This window comes from Pleurodeles waltl, chromosome 6, assembly GCF_031143425.1.
Source record: "Pleurodeles waltl isolate 20211129_DDA chromosome 6, aPleWal1.hap1.20221129, whole genome shotgun sequence".
Taxonomy (NCBI): domain Eukaryota; kingdom Metazoa; phylum Chordata; class Amphibia; order Caudata; family Salamandridae; genus Pleurodeles; species Pleurodeles waltl.
The window spans coordinates 337,856,867-337,879,589 of record NC_090445.1 but is presented as its reverse complement, the minus strand read 5'-3'; the positions used below and the strand labels follow the sequence as shown (position 1 = coordinate 337,879,589).

Below are 22,723 nucleotides of genomic sequence, written 5' to 3'. Positions count from 1 at the left end.
GTATGGAGGGTTTAGATGCGGTGTTTGGACAATGGGTGGATGGACGAGCACACACTATTGCATTCGCGTGAAGGTCTCTCTCAGAAACTGAAATTAACTACAGCACCACTGAGAGAGAGGCCCTGGCTTGCTTGGGCAGTACATAATTTCAAGAAGTATATTTGGGGCATGGCCTGTACTTTGCACACGGATCATAAGCTGCTTGTATTTTTAATGGATGGGAATGGCTTAGGTAAAGCCTCTTCACGGTTAGTAAGATTGTTGTCTAAACTGCAAGAGTTCAACTTGGATGTCAAATACCTTCCTGGAGGGAAGAATGTTAGGGCAGACTGCCTTTCCAGGTTGCCTCTACCCCTGTCTAACACTGAGAATAAGGACACTGAGTGTGTGATTGGTGCATTAGACATGGCTTGTTTCAGGAGGTTTATTTTCAGAGCAGGATTGGATTTCTGCGATGTCGAGAGATCCATTATTGTCTGAAGTGATGTTTCATATTAATCATGGTTGGCCCAAAAATCAGAAGTTCAGTGGGGAACTCAACACGTTTCGTCAACTAGCTGCTGAATTGTTGTGTGAGAATGGTTTATGCATAAGAGGTCCTGTTTGCATTCCGCTAAGTGATTTAAGGCCATTGTTGATAAAGGCTGATCATGAGGGGCATTTAGGCATTTCAGCTACATGCAGAAGGCTTAAGGAGAAATACTGGTGGCCGGGTCTTGACAAACAAGTGTCGAACTTTGTGGATCAGTGCACATCATGTGTTGTGTCCGATAAGCATTGGAAGTGCCACATTAAACCCTTGCACCCCATTCCTTTCCCCAATGGCGCTTGGGAAAGCGTTGCCATCGATTTTTCAGGTCCTTTTCACTTACTACCTAGAAGTATGAGACACATGATCGTTGCCATAGATTATTTCTCAAAATGGATATACTACGCTTTGTTGAACAAGCAGACACAGAATCTGTCATATAATTTTTATCGTTTTTATTTTCTTTGGAAGGCGCACCATCCAATATTGTCACAGATAATGGTGTACAGTTCACCTCCACTAAAATAGAAAAATTCTTGATCAAGTTCAACATAAAACATTCATGTGTGGCCTTGTACAGTCCAGCTTCTAATGGACTGGTGGAAAGAGCTAATCGTATTCTGAAAGAGGGCATTCAAACAGCCATTGCAACCAACTGCAATGTGAATGAATTCTTGAATGAGAAATTATAGGCATACTTAAATACACTGCATTCCACCACTGGTCTTTCGCCCTTTGTGCTACCCAGGGGGAGGGAATCTAGATCGAAACTACTACCTTCGTGGATGGCTTCCTTTCACAAGGGTATGAATGTGGCTATTAAAGAGTTGAGACAGAAAGTCTCTGAAAAACAGTTGGTTCAGAAGCATGACTATGGCATAGTGGACTATGTACTTGGCCTCAGATCAAGGATGGCTGAGTGTATGAAAAAGGCCACTAAAAACCTTCAGTACCAGCCAAGAACTGCTGAAGCAGTGGCATGACCAGAAGGCTGTCCTAACTGTTTACCAGCCAGGGCAGAAGGTGTGGGTTCTTGAGCCTGTTGCTCATAGGGCACTCAAGGACAAGTGGAGGGGTCCCTACACAGTAGTGGAGAAGGGTGAGGTCACCTACCTGGTAGACCTAGGCACTCCCAGAAGCCCCCTAAGGGTGCTTCATGTGAATCGCCTTAAGCCCCATGATGACAGGGCTGACATGACCCTGCTCATGGCCACCAATGAGACACAGGAAGAAGAGATTGACCCTCTCCCTGACCTCTTCTCCTACACTGCAGCTGATGGCTCAGTTGATGGGGAAGTCCTTGCTGACTAAAGAAGACTGCAGGAATCTCCTAGGACAGTTCTCAGAGCTGTTCTCTCTAACACCTGGACACACCACATGGTGTGAACACACCGTTGATACAGGTGACTGTTTGCCCATAAAAAGTCAAATCTATAGGTAACCTGACCATGGTTAAAGACTGCATCAAAGCAGAATTGCAAAAGATGCTGGACCTAGGAGTAATTGAGCACTCAGAGAGCCCCTCGGCTAGCCCAGTGGTCCTGGTCCCGTAGCCTCACTCCCAGAATGGGAAGAGAGAAATTAGGTTGTGTGTTGACTATAGGGGGCTCAACATTGTCACAAAGACAGATGCTCACCCTGTCCCCAGGGCAGATGAGCTAATAGATACACTAGCATCTGCCAAGTATCTGAGCACATTTGATCTGACTGCTGGATGCTGGCAGATTAAGGGATCAAATGATGCCAAGATCAAAACAACATTTTCAACCATTGTAGGGCATTATCACATTACAGTGATGACCTTTGGTCTGAAAAGTGCATCTTCCACATTTCAGAGGCTGGTGAATACAGTCCTCCAAGGATTGGAAGCCTAGAGTACAACTTATCTGGATGATATAACTGTCTTTAACTCCAAGTGGGACGATCCCCTGGTCCACCTGTGGAATGCTTTGGAGGCCCTGCAGAAAGCATATCAAGTGTGTTACTTACAACTATCCTGCCTCTGACACATTACCACTGTCTGACTAGGTGATAAAAACACAGTTAAGATTAAATGAATACCTTTTGGGCAGGCTGTCATTGGAAGTTGCAAAAACTGCAAGTGTGTGAACTATTATCAAAGATACAAATGAGTTAAGCTGCACAGTGATACAGATATGAAATAAACAAGAAGGGAACAATAAACAAGTCAGCCTTAAACTGCATTGTAATATGTGCCATGTCTGACATCTGCAATGCTGTCATAAAACAAATTCCACGGCCATAAAGCACATTCTTGGAAAACCCAGACTCTTTTTGTAGACCATGTTTTCATTACTGACCTATTCTTAACAAATGTAAAACATTTAAGCTCTCTAACCTAGACTATTCAGGCGGTTTGTGACAAATAAAACAGCTCTTTCGATCAGCACCTTTGGTTTACTGTTTACTTGGCCTTTGGTTTGTATAGAATTTCAGTTCCCTCTGAAATGTAATGAAGATTCGGGCATTAAAAATATTTAGCTTGAGTAAGGGGAGCAAGTCCTGAGGTGTATGCACATACTGAGATATAGTGGCAAGTATAAGAACTGCGTTTTGTTGAAACGATCCACTAAAGCTTTACTGCTGAACAATAAGGTGGCAGAACTGATAGTTTGCGTCCGCGGCACCCCTGATGGCGTAGAGCTTGTGAACTTCTGCAATAGAAGGATACTATCATGATGAGCTTGCTTACTTTCTGAGAAAGCCGGTAAGAAAAGCTCTTCCTTGAGCAACAGGAACCTTGGGATGTCCAAGGAGGCACAAAAATGGTTTAAAGAATGAGCGACTGGAGAAGAGAGAAAATAAATAAATAAAAAAATAAAAAAGAATGATCTGCCTGTTTCGACATAGGTCTCGGTTGTTGGACAATGTAGCCTGGATCCTAACATTTTAACTATCACAATTTAAGGTTCAAACATTGAATTTATTTACTTAAATACACTTAATGAAATAAAAAAAAAAACTGAAAATGCTCTCTTGGGTAGGTATGAGGAACATCTCCAAATTACTGACTTCCGAGATCCTGAACCTTGGTGACTATAATCTGTTAAAATAATTTAAAAAACACTCCTGATAGAGCATTTCCATCATTAAAATGCTCACCTGCTCTGGGGTAAGTGGCAGCCAGTATATGCAGGGAGCAGCTTTGGTCTTGCGGAAGAGGTCATCCAGAAGTTTTGCAGGAGGTTCTTCTTGGGTTTTCTCTGCTGGTAGGGTAGGAGGATAAAGACCAGGCAAATTAGTAATGTGATAAAAAGCGCCAATGTCCAAAGCAATTATACATATACACACAACCCTCTGAATCCCTTCAGACAAGTAAACAGCATTCTCAACCCACCATTAAGGACCATAACAGCCAGTTTTTCATTGCGAGCATAGTCAATTACACCACTGAGTTGAAGGGGCAAGGTTGAAGCACTACTGATAACAGCAACTATACAACCAACAGATTATCACTATAAAAAAGAAAAGTTACTAGGAACACATTACTTACCTCTTACAACTGGTCTGCAGCTTGCAAGGTAGTAAATTCAGGTGCTTTGCGTTATATCCCGCTGGGGTTGGAGTAATGCAACTTATTTTTCTTACAAGATTTTTTTTTCCAGTTTAGAGAGTTCAAAGAAGGACTCTTGAATATGATAGCCAAAATCTGCAATGCAGCGGGACAGACTACCTTAGATGTTTTTTCTCCCCACCTGCCAAGATAACCTATTAATAACCATTCTCTTTTCGTACCAGTGGGGAGGTGGAAAGGTCACGTAAATCTACAACACAAGTTGAAATCACTTTGCAAAACATAATGAAAATGTCACTTACCCAGTGTACATCTGTTCGTGGCATCAGTCGCTGTAGATTCGCATGTTTTGCATAGCTCGCCATCTGGTGTTGGGTCGGAGTGTTACAAGTTGTTTTTCTTCGAAGAAGTCTTTCGAGTCACGGGATCAAGTGACTCCTCCTTTTGTCTCCATTGCGCATGGGCGTCGACTCCATCTTCGATTGTTTTTCCCCGCAGAGGGTGAGGTAGGAGTTGTATTGTAGTAATAGTGGCCATGCAATGGAATGACTAAGTATGTACCTATCGAACGTTAAAATAATATATACACAAATAGTTGAAGGTACCTTCCGAACTGCTACAGGCTCCCGGGGAGGCGGGTGGGCACATGCGAATCTACAGCGACTGATGCCACGAACAGATGCACACTGGGTAAGTGACATTTTCAGTTCGTTGGCATCTGTCGCTGTAGATACGCATGTTTTGCATAGACTAGTAAGCAGTTATCTCCCCAAAGCGGTGGCTCAGGCTGTAGGAGTGGGAGTAGTCTGAAACAATGTTCTTAATACGGCTTGACCTACTGTGGCTTGTTGTGCGGATAACACGTCTACACAGTAGTGCTTGGTGAATGTGTGAGGCGTAGACCATGTGGCTGCCTTACATATTTCTTGCATTGGGATGTTTCCTAGAAAGGCCATGGTAGCACCTTTCTTTCTGGTTGAGTGTGCCCTTGGTGTAATGGGCAGTTGTCGTTTAGCTTTAAGGTAGCAGATTTGGATGCATTTAACTATCCATCTGGCTATACCTTGTTTTGATATTGGGTTTCCTGCATGAGGTTTTTGGAATGCAATAAATAGCTGTTTAGTTTTCCTGATGCTCTTTGTTCTGTCAATGTAATACATTAATGCTCTTTTGACATCTAAAGTATGTAGTGCCCTCTCAGCTACGGAATCTGGCTGTGGGAAGAACACTGGAAGTTCCACTGTTTGATTTAGATGGAACGGTGAAATAACTTTTGGTAGAAATTTAGGATTAGTCCTTAGGACGACCTTATTTTTGTGTAGTTGTATAAAAGGTTCTTGTATTGTAAACGCCTGAATCTCGCTTACTCTTCTTAGAGAAGTAATGGCGATGAGAAATGCAACCTTCCATGTTAGGAACTGTATTTCGCAGGAGTGCATGGGTTCAAAAGGTGGACCCATAAGTCTAGTTAAGACAACATTTAGGTTCCATGAAGGAACAGGTGGTGTTCTTGGTGGAATAATTCTTTTAAGGCCCTCCATGAATGCTTTAATGACTGGTATCCTATATAGGGAAGTTGAATAGGTAGGCTGCAGGTATGCAGATATTGCTGAAAGGTGTATTTTAATGGAAGAGAAAGCTAGGTTAGATTTTTGTAAGTGAAGCAAGTAACCCACTACATGTTTTGGGGTTGCGTGTAATGGTTGGATTTGATTAATATGGCAGTAGCAAACAAACCTCTTCCATTTACTGGCATAGCAGTGCCTGGTGGATGGCCTTCTGGCTTGTTTTATGACTTCCATACATTCTTGGGTAAGTTGTAAGTGTCCGAATTCTAGGATTTCAGGAGCCAGATTGCTAGATTCAGCGATGCTGGATCTGGGTGTCTGATCGTTTGGTTGTGTTGTGTTAACAGATCCAGCCTGTTGGGCAGTTTGATGTGGGGTACTACTGATAGGTCTAGCAGCGTTGTGTACCAGGGTTGCCTTGCCCAAGTTGGTGCTATTAATATGAGTTTGAGTTTGTTTTGACTGAGTTTGTTTACCAGATAAGGAAGGAGAGGGAGAGGAGGAAAAGCGTAGGCAAATATCCCTGACCAGTTGATCCATAGGGCATTGCCGTGGGACTGCCTGTGTGGGTATCTGGATGCGAAGTTTTGGCATTTTGCGTTCTCTTTTGTCGCAAACAAGTCTATTTGAGGTGTTCCCCAGAGCGTGAAGTAAGTGTTCAGAATTTGGGGGTGAATTTCCCATTCGTGGACCTGTTGGTGATCGAGAGAGATTGTCTGCGAGTTGATTCTGAATTCCTGGGATAAATTGTGCTATTAGGCGAATTTGGTTGTGAATTGCCCAACGCCATATCTTTTGTGCCAGCAGGCTCAATTGCGTTGATTGCATCCCCCCTTGTTTGTTTAGATAATACATTGTTGTCATGTTGTCTGTTTTGACGAGAATGTATTTGTGAACTATTATTGGTTGAAAAGCCTTTAGGTGATTTATATGCAGTTTTGTTTGATGTACGTTCCATTGTCCTTGTATGCTGTGTTATAGAGGTGTGCTCCCCACCCTGTCATGGAAGCATCTTTTGTTATTACGTATTGTGGCACTGGGTCTTGGAAAGGCCGCCCTTTGTTTAAATTTATATTGTTCCACCATAGAAGCGAGAGGTAAGTTTGGCGGTCTATTAACACCAGATCTGTAAGGTGACCCTGTGCTTGTGACCACTGTGATGCTAGGCACTGTTGTAAGGGCCTCATGTGCAGTCTTGCGTTTGGGACAATCGCTATGCATGAAGACATCATGCCTAGGAGTTGTAATATCTTTGCTTGTATTTTTTGTGTTGGATACATGCGTTGTATGATGTTGTTGAAATTTTGAATTCTTTGTGGACTTGGAGTGGCTACTCCTATTGTTGTGTTTATTATGGCTCCTAGGTATTGTTGTACCTTGCGCGGCAGAATGTTGGATTTTGCGAAGTTGACTGTGAACCCTAGTTTGTAGAGGGTTTGTATGATTTGATTTGTGTGGTGTGAGCACGTTATTAACAAATGGGTCTTGATTAGCCAGTCGTCTAGATACGGGAATACATGTATTTGCTGCCTTCTGATGTGTGCAGCGACTACTGCTAGACATTTGGTAAAGACTCTTGGTGCGGTTGTTAAACCGAAAGGCAGTACCTTGAATTGGTAGTGTATTCCTTTGAATACAAACCTTAGGTATTTCCTGTGCGATGGATGTATTGGTATATGGAAATACGCGTCTTTGAGGTCTAATGTTGTCATGTAGTCGTGTAGTTTCAGCAATGGTAACACTTCTTGTAGTGTGACCATGTGAAAGTGGTCTGATTTGATGTATGTGTTTAGTATTCTTAGGTCTAGGATTGGTCTAAGCGTTTTGTCCTTCTTTGGTATTAAGAAGTACAGTGAATAAACTCCTGTGTTTATTTGTGTGTTTGGTACTAACTCGATTGCGTTCTTTTGCAATAGTGCTTGAACTTCTATCTCCAGGAGCTCGGAATGATGTTTTGATAAATTTTGTGCTCTTGGTGGTATGTTTGGAGGGAATTGTAGAAATTCTATGCAATAACCATTTTGGGTAATTGCTAGAACCCAAGTGTCTGTAGTGATTTCCTCCCATGCTTTGTAATAATGACCTATTCTTCCCCCCACTGGTGTTGTGTGGAGGGGGTGAGTGACATGTGAGTCACTGCTTAGTTGTAGGGGTTTTGGGGCTTTGAAATTTTCCCTTATTCCTAGGGAATTGCCCTCCTCTATATTGGCCCCGAAAGCCTCCCCTGTACTGTCCCTGGTAACTGGATGGTGTTGCCTGTGAGGTGCTGGCTTGTGTGGCCTGACCCCGAAACCCCCCTCTAAAGGGTGTTTTGCGGAAGGTGCTGTAATTTCCTCTGCTCTGCGGGGAGTAGAGTGCGCCCATGGCTTTAGCAGTGTCCGTGTCCTTTTTAAGTTTCTCAATCGCCGTGTCCACTTCTGGACCGAACAGTTCTTTTTCGTTGAATGGCATATTGAGAACTGCCTGCTGAATCTCTGGTTTAAACCCAGACGTTCGTAGCCATGCATGCCTTCTGATGGTCACAGATGTATTTATTGTTCTTGCAGCTGTGTCTGCTGCGTCCATGGAGGAGCGTATCTGGTTGTTTGAAATGTTCTGTCCTTCCTCAACCACTCGCTTTGCCCTCTTTTGTAGGTCTTTGGGTAGATGTTCAATGAGATGTTGCATCTCATCCCAATGGGCTCTGTCATAGCGCGCAAGTAGTGCCTGTGAGTTAGCGATGCGCCACTGGTTTGCAGCTTGTGCTGCGACTCTCTTTCCAGCTGCATCGAACTTGCGGCTTTCCTTATCTGGGGGTGGTGCATCCCCAGATGTGTGGGAGTTGGCCCTTTTCCTAGCTGCTCCTACAACGACAGAATCTGGTGGCAGCTGTGAAGTTATGAAAATAGGGTCTGTAGGAGGCGCTTTATACTTTTTTTCCACCCTTGGTGTGATTGCCCTACTTTTGACCGGCTCCTTAAAGATGTCTTTTGCGTGCCGAAGCATACCAGGGAGCATAGGCAGGCTTTGGTAGGAGCTGTGGGTGGCGGAGAGGGTGTTGAATAGAAAGTCATCCTCGACTTGTTCTGAGTGGAGGCTTACATTGTGGAATTGTGCTGCTCTAGCCACCACCTGAGAATATGCAGTACTGTCTTCTGGTGGTGATGGCTTTGTAGGGTATGCCTCCGGACTGTTATCTGACACAGGGGCGTCGTACAAGTCCCATGCGTCCTGATCCTGGTCACCTTGGCTCATGGTGGTGTGAGCCGGGGAATGTGATGGAGTTTGTGCTGGTGAGACGTGAATTATAGGTGGAGGAGAGGGTGGCGGAGTAACCTTTTTCACCATTTTTGTTTGTGGTGTTTGGTCAGTTTGAAATTCCAGTCTTCTCTTTCTCCTAATAGGGGGAAGGGTGCTTATCTTTCCTGTCCCCTGCTGTATAAAAATACGTTTCTGCGTATGGTCTACATCGGTGGATTGCAGGTCTTCCTCAAACCTATGCTTTCGCATTTGGGAGGTGATTGATTGCTCTTCTGTACAAGAGCCTGAAACTGGGTCGGTTGCAGGTTTTTTGGCACCGAAATCCTGTCTGCATCTTTTTTCGGCTCCGAGCTGACTTTTTTCTTTTTCGGAGTCGAAACATCTCGGCGTCGATCTTCATCGGTGCCGCTGTCTCGGCGTCGAGCCGTGTCTACACCGCTATCTCGGTGTCGATGTATGTCTCCAGCACTTTCTCGGTCCCGAGAAGGCTGCGTGCCGGTGTCTCGACCGGAGTCGGACGGTCTCGGCACTGTTTGGGCCTTTTTCGGTGCCGACGGTCGGTCACCGAATTTATGGGTGGAGCCATGGCCTGGTGGCAGTGGCATCCCCTGGGCCTTGACAATCTTCTTATGAGTGGTTTTCGACGTCTTACTCACGGTTCGTGGATCGTCGAATTCCTCGGAGTCCGATTCGTGTATCGAAAAGGTTTCTTCCTCTTCCTGTACCTCGAACTCTTGGTGGGCTGTCGGCGTGGACGCCATTTGAAGTCTTCTGGCTCGACGGTCTCGGAGTGTTTTTCGGGACCGGAACGCACGACAGGCCTCGCAAGTGTCTTCACTGTGCTCAGGTGACAGGCACAGGTTACAGACCAAGTGTTGGTCTGTATAGGGGTATTTTTTGTGGCATTTGGGACAGAAACGGAACGGGGTCCGTTCCATCGGCGTTCTTCTACACGCGGTCGGGCCGAGCAGGCCCCGACGGGGGATCGAAAACTACCCGAAGGGCTCCGGAACTCTTCGATCTTCGATGCGGTGTTGACTCCAACTACACCGATCCCGAACGCAACAATACCGACGAAAATCTTCCGAAATTTAGCTGTCTTTCCGTTCCGAAACTCGGAGCGACAGGAACACGTCCGAACCCGATGGCGGAAAAAAAACAATCGAAGATGGAGTCGACGCCCATGCGCAATGGAGACAAAAGGAGGAGTCACTCGGTCCCGTGACTCGAAAGACTTCTTCGAAGAAAAACAACTTGTAACACTCCGACCCAACACCAGATGGCGAGCTATGCAAAACATGCGTATCTACAGCGACAGATGCCATCGAACGTAATGTTTCCCTATTTGTATGTGTGTTGCTTTTGATCACATGCTATGCTCGGACCACTTCCCAAGCTGTGTGTCCTGACCCAATGGTGGGGCAGGGGCCCATTTTTAGTGAGCTGGGAAACAGGGCCGGACTATGAACCCCAACGCAGCCCTGGCATTTTTGTCAGACCAACTGACCCCTCACCCCACCCCCCAACCCCCCTCCCCCACTCTGCGTGAAAGGGTGCATGTACCCCTGTCACTATAGGTCACTGTAAGTCACCCCTATGATAGGCCCTCCTAGACCAGAGGGCGGGGTGCAAGTACCTGTGCGTGAGGGCACCACTGCATGAGCAGAGGTGCCCCCACGAACTCCAGCTCCATTTTCATGGACTTCGCGAGTGCCGGGACGGTATTTTACACGTGTACTGGACATAGGTCACTACTTATGTCGTGCTACATAATGGTAACTCTGAAGCTAGGCATGTTTGGTATCAAACAAGTTGGAATCATACCGCAATAACACCCTCCCCCTTTGGAAATAGGTTTTTGCATGGCTTGGGAGGGGTAGCCTCCCCAAGCCACTGGTATGTTCTGAAGGGCACATTTGGTGCCCTCTGTGCATAAACCAGTCTGCACCAGTTCAGAGTCCTCCAGTCCCTGCTCTGGCGCGAAATTGGACAATGGAGAGGGGAGTAACAACTCCCCTGTCCATCACCACCCCAGTGGTGGTGCCCAGAGCTCCTCCAGGGGGTCCCTTGATTCTGCCATCTTGAATCCAAGGTGGGCAGGGGCCTATGGGAGCATCTGAGTGGCCAAGTCAGAGCCCCCTCCTGTGAGGTGACCAAACCCCCTTTCAGGGATATTTAGGGTCTCCCTCTTGGGTGGGTTATCAGATTCGGCTTGCACGATTCCAGCAGGACTCCCCTGCAACCTCTACTTTGACTTCTGGTCACTGGAACTGCGACTGGACCCTCCAGGAACCGAAAATCTGCATTCACGACAAAGACTCTGCTTGCAACATTGTTTCCACAGCTCCTTCCAGCTTTTTCAACATTTCCCGATCTGTGCATCCTCTGAGGGCAGCAAGTCTTCAGTGTGCACAAGGAAGAAAGAAAGAATCTCCCTTGGATTGAAGGAGTCACTCCCCTGCACCCGCAGGCACCAACTGCAACAACCACTGGCATGGATCTCCTCTCATCCTGAGCTGCGTGGTTCCTGTGTCACGGGTGGTGGTCTGGAGTGGTCCCCTTGGGCCGCTCTACCAGCTGTCCAACTTTGGTGGAGGTAAGCTCTTGCCTTCCCATGCAGGACAGTACTATTGTGCACCATGTCTCTTGCAGCTAGCAAGGCTAGTTGGCATCTCCTCTAAGGGATCTTCAGGCTCTGTGTAGGCCCAACCCCCCCAGCACTCTTCTCTGCAACACACAGCCCTCTGTGTGCTCCTCCTGCGGCATGGGACCCTTCTCCAGTTGTGTCACGTGGGCTCCTCTGCAGCTCCTGGTTCCTCGTTGTAAGGAAATGCCTCCTTGGCATGGTTGCCCCCTGACTTTTTGCCTTTGCTGATGCTATGTTTACAATTGAAAGTGTGCTGAGGCCTGCTAACCAGGCCCCAGCACCAGTGTTCTTTCCCTAACCTGTACTTTTGTATCCACAATTGGCAGACCCTGGCATCCAGATAAGTCCCTTGTAACTGGTACTTCTAGTACCAAGGGCCCTGATGCCAAGGAAGGTCTCTAAGGGCTGCAGCATGTCTTATGCCACCCTGGAGACCTCTCACTCAGCACAGACACACTGCTTGCCAGCTTGTGTGTGCTAGTGAGAACAAAACGAGTAAGTCGACATGGCACTCCCCTCAGGGTGCCATGCCAGCCTCTCACTGCCTCTGCAGTATAGGTAAGACACCCCTCTAGCAGGCCTTACAGCCCTAAGGCAGGGTGCACTATACCATAGGTGAGGGTACCAGTGCATGAGCATGGTACCCCTACAGTGTCTAAACAAAACCTTAGACATTGTAAGTGCAGGGTAACCATAAGAGTATATGGTCTGGGAGTTTGTCAAACACGAACTCCACAGCACCATAATGGCTACACTGAAAACTGGGAAGTTTGGTATCAAACTTCTCAGCACAATAAATGCACACTGATGCCAGTGTACATTTTATTGCAAAATACACCCCAGAGGGCACCTTAGAGGTGCCCCCTGAAACTTAACCGACTGTCTGTGTAGGCTGACTAGTTCCAGCAGCCTGCCACACTAGAGACATGTTGCTGGCCCCATGGGGAGAGTGCCTTTGTCACTCTGAGGCCAGTAACAAAGCCTGCACTGGGTGGAGATGCTAACACCTCCCCCAGGCAGGAGCTGTGACACCTGGCGGTGAGCCTCAAAGGCTCACCCCTTTGTCACAGCCCAGCAGGGCACTCCAGCTTAGTGGAGTTGCCCGCCCCCTCCGGCCACGGCCCCCACTTTTGGCGGCAAGGCTGGAGGGAACAAAGAAAGCAACAAGGAGGAGTCACTGGCCAGTCAGGACAGCCCCTAAGGTGTCCTGAGCTGAGGTGACTAACTTTTAGAAATCCTCCATCTTGCAGATGGAGGATTCCCCCAATAGGGTTAGGATTGTGACCCCCTCCCCTTGGGAGGAGGCACAAAGAGGGTGTACCCACCCTCAGGGCTAGTAGCCATTGGCTACTAACCCCCCAGACCTAAACACGCCCTTAAATTTAGTATTTAAGGGCTACCCTGAACCCTAGAAAATTAGATTCCTGCAACAACAAGAAGGACTGCCTAGCTGAAAACCCCTGCAGAGGAAGACCAGAAGACAACAACTGCCTTGGCTCCAGAAACTCACCGGCCTGTCTCCTGCCTTCCAAAGAACTCTGCTCCAGTGACGCCTTCCAAAGGGACCAGCGACCTCTGCATCCTCTGAGGACTGCCCTGCTTCGACGACGACAAGAAACTCCCGAGGACAGCGGACCTGCTCCAAAAAGACTGCAACTTTACCCAAGGGAGCAGCTTTAAAGAACCCTGCAATCTCCCCGCAAGAAGCGTGAGACTTGCAACACTGCACCCGGCGACCCCGACTCGGCTGGTGGAGAACCAACACCTCAGGGAGGACCCCCGGACTACTCTACGACTGTGAGTACCAAAACCTGTCCCCCCTGAGCCCCCACAGCGCCGCCTGCAGAGGGAATCCCGAGGCTTCCCCTGACCGCGACTCTCTGAAACCTAAGTCCCGACGCCTGGAAAAGACCCTGCACCCGCAGCCCCCAGGACCTGAAGGACCGGACTTTCACTGCAGAAGTGACCCCCAGGAGTCCCTCTCCCTTGCCCAAGTGGAGGTTTCCCCGAGGAAGCCCCCCCTTGCCTGCCTGCAGCACTGAAGAGATCCCTTGATCTCTCATTGACTTACATTGCGAACCCGACGCTTGTTCTAACACTGCACCCGGCCGCCCCCGCGCCGCTGAGGGTGAAATTTCTGTGTGGGCTTGTGTCCCCCCCGGTGCCCTACAAAACCCCCCTGGTCTGCCCTCCAAAGACGCGGGTACTTACCTGCAAACAGACCGGAACCGGGGCACCCCCTTCTCTCCATTATAGCCTATGCGTTTTGGGCACCACTTTGAACTCTGCACCTGACCGGCCCTGAGCTGCTGGTGTGGTAACTTTGGGGTTGCTCTGAACCCCCAACGGTGGGCTACCTTGGACCAAGAACTGAACCCTGTAAGTGTCTTACTTACCTGGTAAAACTAACAAAAACTTACCTTCCCCAGGAACTGTGAAAATTGCACTAAGTGTCCACTTTTAAAGTAGCTATTTGTGAATAACTTGAAAAGTATACATGCAATTGAAATGATTCAAAGTTCCTAATGTACTTACCTGCAATACCTTTCAAACAAGATATTACATGTTAAATTTGAACCTGTGGTTCTTAAAATAAACTAAGAAAAGATATTTTTCTATAACAAAACCTATTGGCTGGATTAGTCTCTGAGTGTGTGTACCTCTTTTATTGTCTATGTGTATGTACAACAAATGCTTAACACTACTCCTTGGATAAGCCTACTGCTCGACCACACTACCACAAAATAGAGCATTAGTATTATCTATTTTTACCACTATTTTACCTCTAAGGGGAACCCTTGGACTCTGTGCATGCTATTCCTTACTTTGAAATAGCACATACAGAGCCAACTTCCTACATTGGTGGATCAGCGGTGGGGTACAAGACTTTGCATTTGCTGGACTACTCAGCCAATACCTGATCACACGACAAATTCCAAAATTGTCATTAGAAATTGATTTTTGCAATTTGAAAAGTTTTCTAAATTCTTAAAAAGACCTGCTAGGGCCTTGTGTTAGATCCTGTTTAGCATTTCTTTTAGAGTTTAAAAGTTTGTAAAAGTTTGAATTAGATTCTAGAACCAGTTTTAGATTCTTAAAAAGTATTCCAACTTTTAGAAGCAAAATGTCTAGCACAGATGTGACTGTGGTGGAACTCGACACCACACCTTACCTCCATCTACAGATGAGAGAGCTAAGGTCACTCTGTAAACTAAAGAAAATAGCAATGGGCCCCAAACCTACCAAAGTACAGCTCCAGGAGCTTTTGGCAGAGTTTGAAAAGGCCAACCCCTCTGAGGATGGCAACTCAGAGGATGAAGATAGTGACTTGGAGGGAAATTCCCCCCCTCCAGTCCTACTTAGGGAGAGCAGGGCTTCTCAAGCCCTGACTCCACAAATAATAGTCAGAGATGCTGGTCCCCTCACAGGAGGGACCAACAACTCTGAAATCACTGAGGATAACTCCAGTGAAGAGGACATCCAGTTAGCCAGGATGGCCAAAAGATTGGCTTTGGAAAGACAGATCCTAGCCATAGAGAGGGAAAGACAAGAGATGGGCCTAGGACCCATCAATGGTGGCAGCAACATAAATAGGGTCAGAGATTCTCCTGACATGTTGAAAATCCCTAAAGGGATTGTAACTAAATATGAAGATGGTGATGACATCACCAAATGGTTCACAGCTTTTGAGAGGGCTTGTGTAACCAGAAAAGTGAACAAATCTCACTGGGGTGCTCTCTTTTGGGAAATGTTCACAGGAAAGTGTAGGGATAGACTCCTCACACTCTCTGGAAAAGATGCAGAATCTTATGACCTCATGAAGGGTACCCTCATTGAGAGCTTTGGATTCTCCACTGAGGAGTATAGGATTAGATTCAGGGGGGCTCAAAAAACCTCGAGCCAGACCTGGGTTGACTTTGTAGACTACTCAGTAAAAACACTAGATGGTTGGATTCAAGGCAGTGGTGTAAGTAATTATGATGGGCTGTACAATTTATTTGTGAAAGAACACCTGTTAAGTAATTGTTTCAATGATAAACTGCATCAGCATCTGGTGGACCTAGGACCAATTTCTCCCCAAGAATTGGGAAAGAAGGCGGACCATTGGGTCAAGACTAGGGTGTCCAAAACTTCCACAGGGGGTGACCAAAAGAAAGGGGTCACAAAACCTCCCCAGGGGAAAGGTGGTGAGACAGCCAAAAATAAAAATAGTAAAGAGTCTTCTACAGGCCCCCAAAAACCTGCACAGGAGGGTGGGCCCAGAGCCTCTTCACAAAACAATCCTGGGTACAAGGGTAAAAACTTTGATCCCAAAAAGGCCTGGTGTCGACACTGTAGTCAGTCTGGACACCAAACTGGAGACAAGGCCTGTCCCAAGAAAAGTTCCACTCCAAACTCCAATCCAGGTAACACTGGAATGGCTAGTCTCCAAGTGGGATCAACAGTGTGCCCAGAGCAAATCAGGGTCCACACTGAAGCTACTCTAGTCTCTGAGGGTGGGGTGGATTTAGCCACACTAGCTGCCTGGCCGCCTAACATGCAAAAATACAGGCAGCAGCTCTTTATTAATGGGACAAGTGTAGAGGGCCTGAGGGATACAGGTGCCAGTGTCACCATGGTGACAGAGAAACTGGTTTCCCCTGGCCAATACCTGACTGGAAAAACCTATACAGTCACCAATGCTGACAATCAGACTAAAGCACATCCCATGGCAATGGTAACTTTAGAATGGGGAGGGGTCAATGGCCAGAAACAGGTGGTGGTCTCCTCAAACATCCCAGTAGACTGTCTGCTTGGAAATGACCTGGAGTCCTCAGCATGGGCTGAGGTAGAACTAAAAACCCATGCAGCCATGCTGGGTATCCCTGAACTGGTGTGTGTAAAAACAAGAGCACAATGCAAGGCACAGGGTGAAAAAGTAGAGCTGGAGTCTGGAAAAATGGCCCAGCCTACCAAGAGAAAAGGAAAGTCAGTTGGGAAACCAACTGCAACACAGTCAGAAAAAGAGAACCTCTCTTCTCAGGAAGAAGTTCTGCCCTGTGAGGGAACTGAGCCTTTGGAGCTTGAACCTTATCAGGTTGAGCTCTTAGGCCCAGGGGGACCCTCAATGGAGGAGCTGTGTAAGGGACAAGAAACCTGTCCCTCTCTTGAAGGCCTTAGGCAGCAAGCTGCTGAAGAGTCCAAGGGCAAGAAAAATGGAACACATAGGGTCTATTGGGAAGATGGACTCCTGTACACTGAGGCCAGAGACCCCAAACCTGGTGCCACTAGGAGAGTGGTAGTGCCTCAGTCGTTCAGAGAGTTTATTCTGACCTTAGCCCATGATATTCCCCTTGCTGGGCATTTGGGACAAACCAAGACGTGGGAGAGGTTAGTCAACCACTTCTACTGGCCCAATATGTCCCAGAAGGTTAAGGAGTTTTGCCTCTCCTGCCCCACCTGTCAATCCAGTGGTAAGACAGGTGGGCACCCAAAGGCCCCCCTCATTCCACTTCCAGTGGTGGGGGTCCCCTTTGAAAGAGTGGGTGTGGACATAGTTGGTCCACTGGAACCTCCCACAGCCTCAGGAAATATGTACATCCTAGTAGTAGTGGATCATGCTACTAGGTATCCTGAAGCTATTCCCCTTAGGTCGACTACTGCCCCTGCAGTAGCCAAGGCCCTCATAGGTATCTTTACCAGAGTGGGTTTCCCTAAGGAGGTGGTGTCTGACAGAGGTACCAACTTCATGTCAGCATACCTAAAACACATGTGGAATGAGTGTGGAGTGACTTACAAATTCACTACACCATACCATCCACAAACTAATGGCTTAGTTGAGAGATTCAACAAGACATTAAAAGGCATGATCATGGGGCTCCCAGAAAAACTCAAAAGGAGATGGGATGTCCTCTTGCCATGTCTGCTTTTTGCTTACAGAGAGGTGCCACAGAAGGGAGTAGGATTCTCACCCTTTGAACTTCTGTTTGGTCACCCTGTAAGGGGACCACTTGCTCTTGTTAAAGAAGGCTGGGAGAGACCTCTTCATGAGCCTGAACAAGACATAGTGGACTATGTACTTGGCCTTCGCTCTAGAATGGCAGAGTACATGGAAAAGGCAACCAAAAACCTTGAGGCCAGCCAACAGCTCCAGAAGTTTTGGTATGACCAAAAGGCTGCACTGGTTGAGTTCCAACCAGGGCAGAAAGTCTGGGTTCTGGAGCCTGTGGCTCCCAGGGCACTCCAGGACAAATGGAGTGGCCCTTACCCAGTGCTAGAAAGGAAGAGTCAGGTCACCTACCTGGTGGACCTGGGCACAAGCAGGAGCCCCAAGAGGGTGATCCATGTGAACCGCCTTAAGCTCTTCCATGACAGGGCTGATGTAAATCTGTTGATGGTAACAGATGAGGATCAGGAGGCAGAGAGTGAACCTCTCCCTGATCTCCTATCATCAGACCCAAAAGATGGCTCAGTAGATGGAGTGATCTACTCAGACACCCTCTCTGGCCAACAGCAAGCTGATTGTAGGAGAGTCCTACAACAGTTTCCTGAACTCTTCTCCCTAACCCCTGGTCAGACACACCTGTGTACCCATGATGTGGACACAGGAGACAGCATGCCTGTCAAAAACAAAATTTTTAGACAGTCTGACCATGTTAAGGAAAGCATCAAGGTGGAAGTCCACAAGATGCTGGAATTGGGAGTAATTGAGCGCTCTGACAGCCCCTGGGCTAGCCCAGTGGTCTTAGTCCCCAAACCTCACACCAAAGATGGAAAGAAAGAGATGAGGTTTTGTGTGGACTACAGAGGGCTCAACTCTGTCACCAAGACAGACGCCCATCCAATTCCTAGAGCTGATGAGCTCATAGACAAATTAGGTGCTGCCAAATTCTTAAGTACCTTTGACTTGACAGCAGGGTACTGGCAAATAAAAATGGCACCTGGAGCAAAAGAGAAAACAGCATTCTCCACACCTGATGGGCATTATCAGTTTACTGTTATGCCCTTTGGTTTAAAGAATGCCCCTGCCACCTTCCAAAGGTTGGTGAATCAAGTCCTTGCTGGCTTGGAGTCCTTTAGCACAGCTTATCTTGATGATATTGCTGTCTTTAGCTCCACCTGGCAGGATCACCTGGTCCACCTGAAGAAGGTTTTGAAGGCTCTGCAATCTGCAGGCCTCTCTATCAAGGCATCCAAATGCCAGATAGGGCAGGGAACTGTGGTTTACTTGGGCCACCTTGTAGGTGGAGGCCAAGTTCAGCCACTCCAACCCAAGATCCAGACTATTCTGGACTGGGTAGCTCCAAAAACCCAGACTCAAGTCAGGGCATTCCTTGGCTTGACTGGGTATTACAGGAGGTTTGTGAAGGGATATGGATCCATTGTGACAGCCCTCACTGAACTCACCTCCAAGAAAATGCCCAAGAAAGTGAACTGGACTGTGGAATGCCAACAGGCCTTTGACACCCTGAAACAAGCAATGTGCTCAGCACCAGTTCTAAAAGCTCCAGCTTATTCTAAGCAGTTCATTGTGCAGACAGATGCCTCTGAACATGGGATAGGGGCAGTTTTGTCCCAAACAAATGATGATGGCCTTGACCAGCCTGTTGCTTTCATTAGCAGGAGGTTACTCCCCAGGGAGCAGCGTTGGAGTGCCATTGAGAGGGAGGCCTTTGCTGTGGTTTGGTCCCTGAAGAAGCTGGGACCATACCTCTTTGGGACTCACTTCCTAGTTCAAACTGACCACAGACCTCTCAAATGGCTGATGCAAATGAAAGGTGAAAATCCTAAACTGTTGAGGTGGTCCATCTCCCTACAGGGAATGGACTTTATAGTGGAACACAGACCTGGGACTGCCCATGCCAATGCAGATGGCCTTTCCAGGTTCTTCCACTTAGAAAATGAAGACTCTCTTGGGAAAGGTTAGTCTCATCCTCTTTCGTTTGGGGGGGGGGTTGTGTAAGGAAATGCCTCCTTGGCATGGTTGCCCCCTGACTTTTTGCCTTTGCTGATGCTATGTTTACAATTGAAAGTGTGCTGAGGCCTGCTAACCAGGCCCCAGCACCAGTGTTCTTTCCCTAACCTGTACTTTTGTATCCACAATTGGCAGACCCTGGCATCCAGATAAGTCCCTTGTAACTGGTACTTCTAGTACCAAGGGCCCTGATGCCAAGGAAGGTCTCTAAGGGCTGCAGCATGTCTTATGCCACCCTGGAGACCTCTCACTCAGCACAGACACACTGCTTGCCAGCTTGTGTGTGCTAGTGAGAACAAAACAAGTAAGTCGACATGGCACTCCCCTCAGGGTGCCATGCCAGCCTCTCACTGCCTCTGCAGTATAGGTAAGACACCCCTCTAGCAGGCCTTACAGCCCTAAGGCAGGGTGCACTATACCATAGGTGAGGGTACCAGTGCATGAGCATGGTACCCCTACAGTGTCTAAACAAAACCTTAGACATTGTAAGTGCAGGGTAGCCATAAGAGTATATGGTCTGGGAGTTTGTCAAACACGAACTCCACAGCACCATAATGGCTACACTGAAAACTGGGAAGTTTGGTATCAAACTTCTCAGCACAATAAATGCACACTGATGCCAGTGTACATTTTATTGCAAAATACACCCCAGAGGGCACCTTAGAGGTGCCCCCTGAAACTTAACCGACTGTCTGTGTAGGCTGACTAGTTCCAGCAGCCTGCCACACTAGAGACATGTTGCTGGCCCCATGGGGAGAGTGCCTTTGTCACTCTGAGGCCAGTAACAAAGCCTGCACTGGGTGGAGATGCTAACACCTCCCCCAGGCAGGAGCTGTGACACCTGGCGGTGAGCCTCAAAGGCTCACCCCTTTGTCACAGCCCAGCAGGGCACTCCAGCTTAGTGGAGTTGCCCGCCCCCTCCGGCCACGGCCCCCACTTTTGGCGGCAAGGCTGGAGGGAACAAAGAAAGCAACAAGGAGGAGTCACTGGCCAGTCAGGACAGCCCCTAAGGTGTCCTGAGCTGAGGTGACTAACTTTTAGAAATCCTCCATCTTGCAGATGGAGGATTCCCCCAATAGGGTTAGGATTGTGACCCCCTCCCCTTGGGAGGAGGCACAAAGAGGGTGTACCCACCCTCAGGGCTAGTAGCCATTGGCTACTAACCCCCCAGACCTAAACATGCCCTTAAATTTAGTATTTAAGGGCTACCCTGAACCCTAGAAAATTAGATTCCTGAAACAACAAGAAGAAGGACTGCCTAGCTGAAAACCCCTGCAGAGGAAGACCAGAAGACAACAACTGCCTTGGCTCCAGAAACTCACCGGCCTGTCTCCTGCCTTCCAAAGAACTCTGCTCCAGTGACGCCTTCCAAAGGGACCAGCGACCTCTGCATCCTCTGAGGACTACCCTGCTTCGACGACGACAAGAAACTCCTGAGGACAGCGGACCTGCTCCAAAAAGACTGCAACTTTACCCAAGGGAGCAGCTTTAAAGAACCCTGCAATCTCCCCGCAAGAAGCGTGAGACTTGCAACACTGCACCCGGCGACCCCGACTCGGCTGGTGGAGAACCAACACCTCAGGGAGGACCCCCGGACTACTCTACGACTGCGAGTACCAAAACCTGTCCCCCCTGAACCCCCACAGCGCCGCCTGCAGAGGGAATCCCGAGGCTTCCCCTGACCGCGACTCTCTGAAACCTAAGTCCCGACGCCTGGAAAAGACCCTGCACCCGCAGCCCCCAGGACCTGAAGGACCGGACTTTCACTGCAGAAGTGACCCCCAGGAGTCCCTCTCCCTTGCCCAAGTGGAGGTTTCCCTGAGGAAGCCCCCCCTTGCCTGCCTGCAGCGCTGAAGAGATCCCTTGATCTCTCATTGACTTACATTGCGAACCCGACGCTTGTTCTAACACTGCACCCGGCCGCCCCAGCGCCGCTGAGGGTGAAATTTCTGTGTGGGCTTGTGTCCCCCCCTGTAGGAAGTTGGCTCTGTATGTGCTATTTCAAAGTAAGGAATAGCATGCACAGAGTCCAAGGGTTCCCCTTAGAGGTAAGATAGTGGCCAAAAGAGATAATACTAATGCTCTATTTTGTGGTAGTGTGGTCGAGCAGTAGGCTTATCCAAGGAGTAGTGTTAAGCATTTGTTGTACATACACATAGACAATAAATGAGGTACACACACTCAGAGACAAATCCAGCCAATAGGTTTTTGTATAGAAAAATATCTTTTCTTAGTTTATTTTAAGAACCACAGGTTCAAATTCTACATGTAATATCTCATTCGAAAGGTATTGCAGGTAAGTACTTTAGGAACTTCAAATCATCAAAATTGCATGTATACTTTTCAAGTTATTCACAAATAGCTGTTTTAAAAGTGGACACTTAGTGCAATTTTCACAGTTCCTAGGGGAGGTAAGTATTTGTTAGGTTAACCAGGTAAGTAAGACACTTACAGGGCTTAGTTCTTGGTCCAAGGTAGCCCACCGTTGGGGGTTCAGAGCAACCCCAAAGTCACCACACCAGCAGCTCAGGGCCAGTCAGGTGCAGAGTTCAAAGTGGTGCCCAAAACACATAGGCTAGAATGGAGAGAAGGGGGTGCCCCGGTTCCGGTCTGCTTGCAGGTAAGTACCCGCGTCTTCGGAGGGCAGACCAGGGGGGTTTTGTAGGGCACCGGGGGGGACACAAGCCCACACAGAAATTTCACCCTCAGCGGCGCGGGGGCGGCCGGGTGCAGTGTAGAAACAAGCGTCGGGTTCGCAATGTTAGTCTATGAGAGATCTCGGGATCTCTTCAGCGCTGCAGGCAGGCAAGGGGGGGATTCCTCGGGGAAACCTCCACTTGGACAAGGGAGAGGGACTCCTGGGGGTCACTTCTCCAGTGAAAGTCCGGTCCTTCAGGTCCTGGGGGCTGCGGGTGCAGGGTCTCTCCCAGGCGTCAGGACTTTAGGTTCAAAGAGTCGCGGTCAGGGGAAGCCTCGGGATTCCCTCTGCAGGCGGCGCTGTGGGGGCTCAGGGGGGACAGGTTTTGGTACTCACAGTATCAGAGTAGTCCTGGGGTCCCTCCTGAGGTGTCGGATCTCCACCAGCCGAGTCGGGGTCGCCGGGTGCAGTGTTGCAAGTCTCACGCTTCTTGCGGGGAGCTTGCAGGGTTTTTTAAAGCTGCTGGAAACAAAGTTGCAGCCTTTCTTGGAGCAGGTCCGCTGTCCTCGGGAGTTTCTTGTCTTTTCGAAGCAGGGGCAGTCCTCAGAGGAT

At 48.1% G+C, this 22,723-nt stretch overlaps 1 protein-coding gene across 3 annotated transcripts in view; it reads right to left on the bottom strand.

Annotated features, from left to right (window-relative positions):
- The window catches only part of ACIN1 (apoptotic chromatin condensation inducer 1), a 729,433-nt gene that overhangs the window by 19,802 nt on the left and 686,908 nt on the right, over positions 1–22,723 (bottom strand). For 2 of the 3 annotated variants that reach the window (XM_069238220.1, XM_069238222.1), the window contains exon 20: positions 3,653–3,756. In XM_069238220.1, coding sequence (XP_069094321.1) covers positions 3,653–3,756 — 104 coding nt within the window. The remainder of the gene's footprint in view (positions 1–3,652; positions 3,757–22,723) is intronic. The other variant, XM_069238221.1, reaches the window with a different exon arrangement.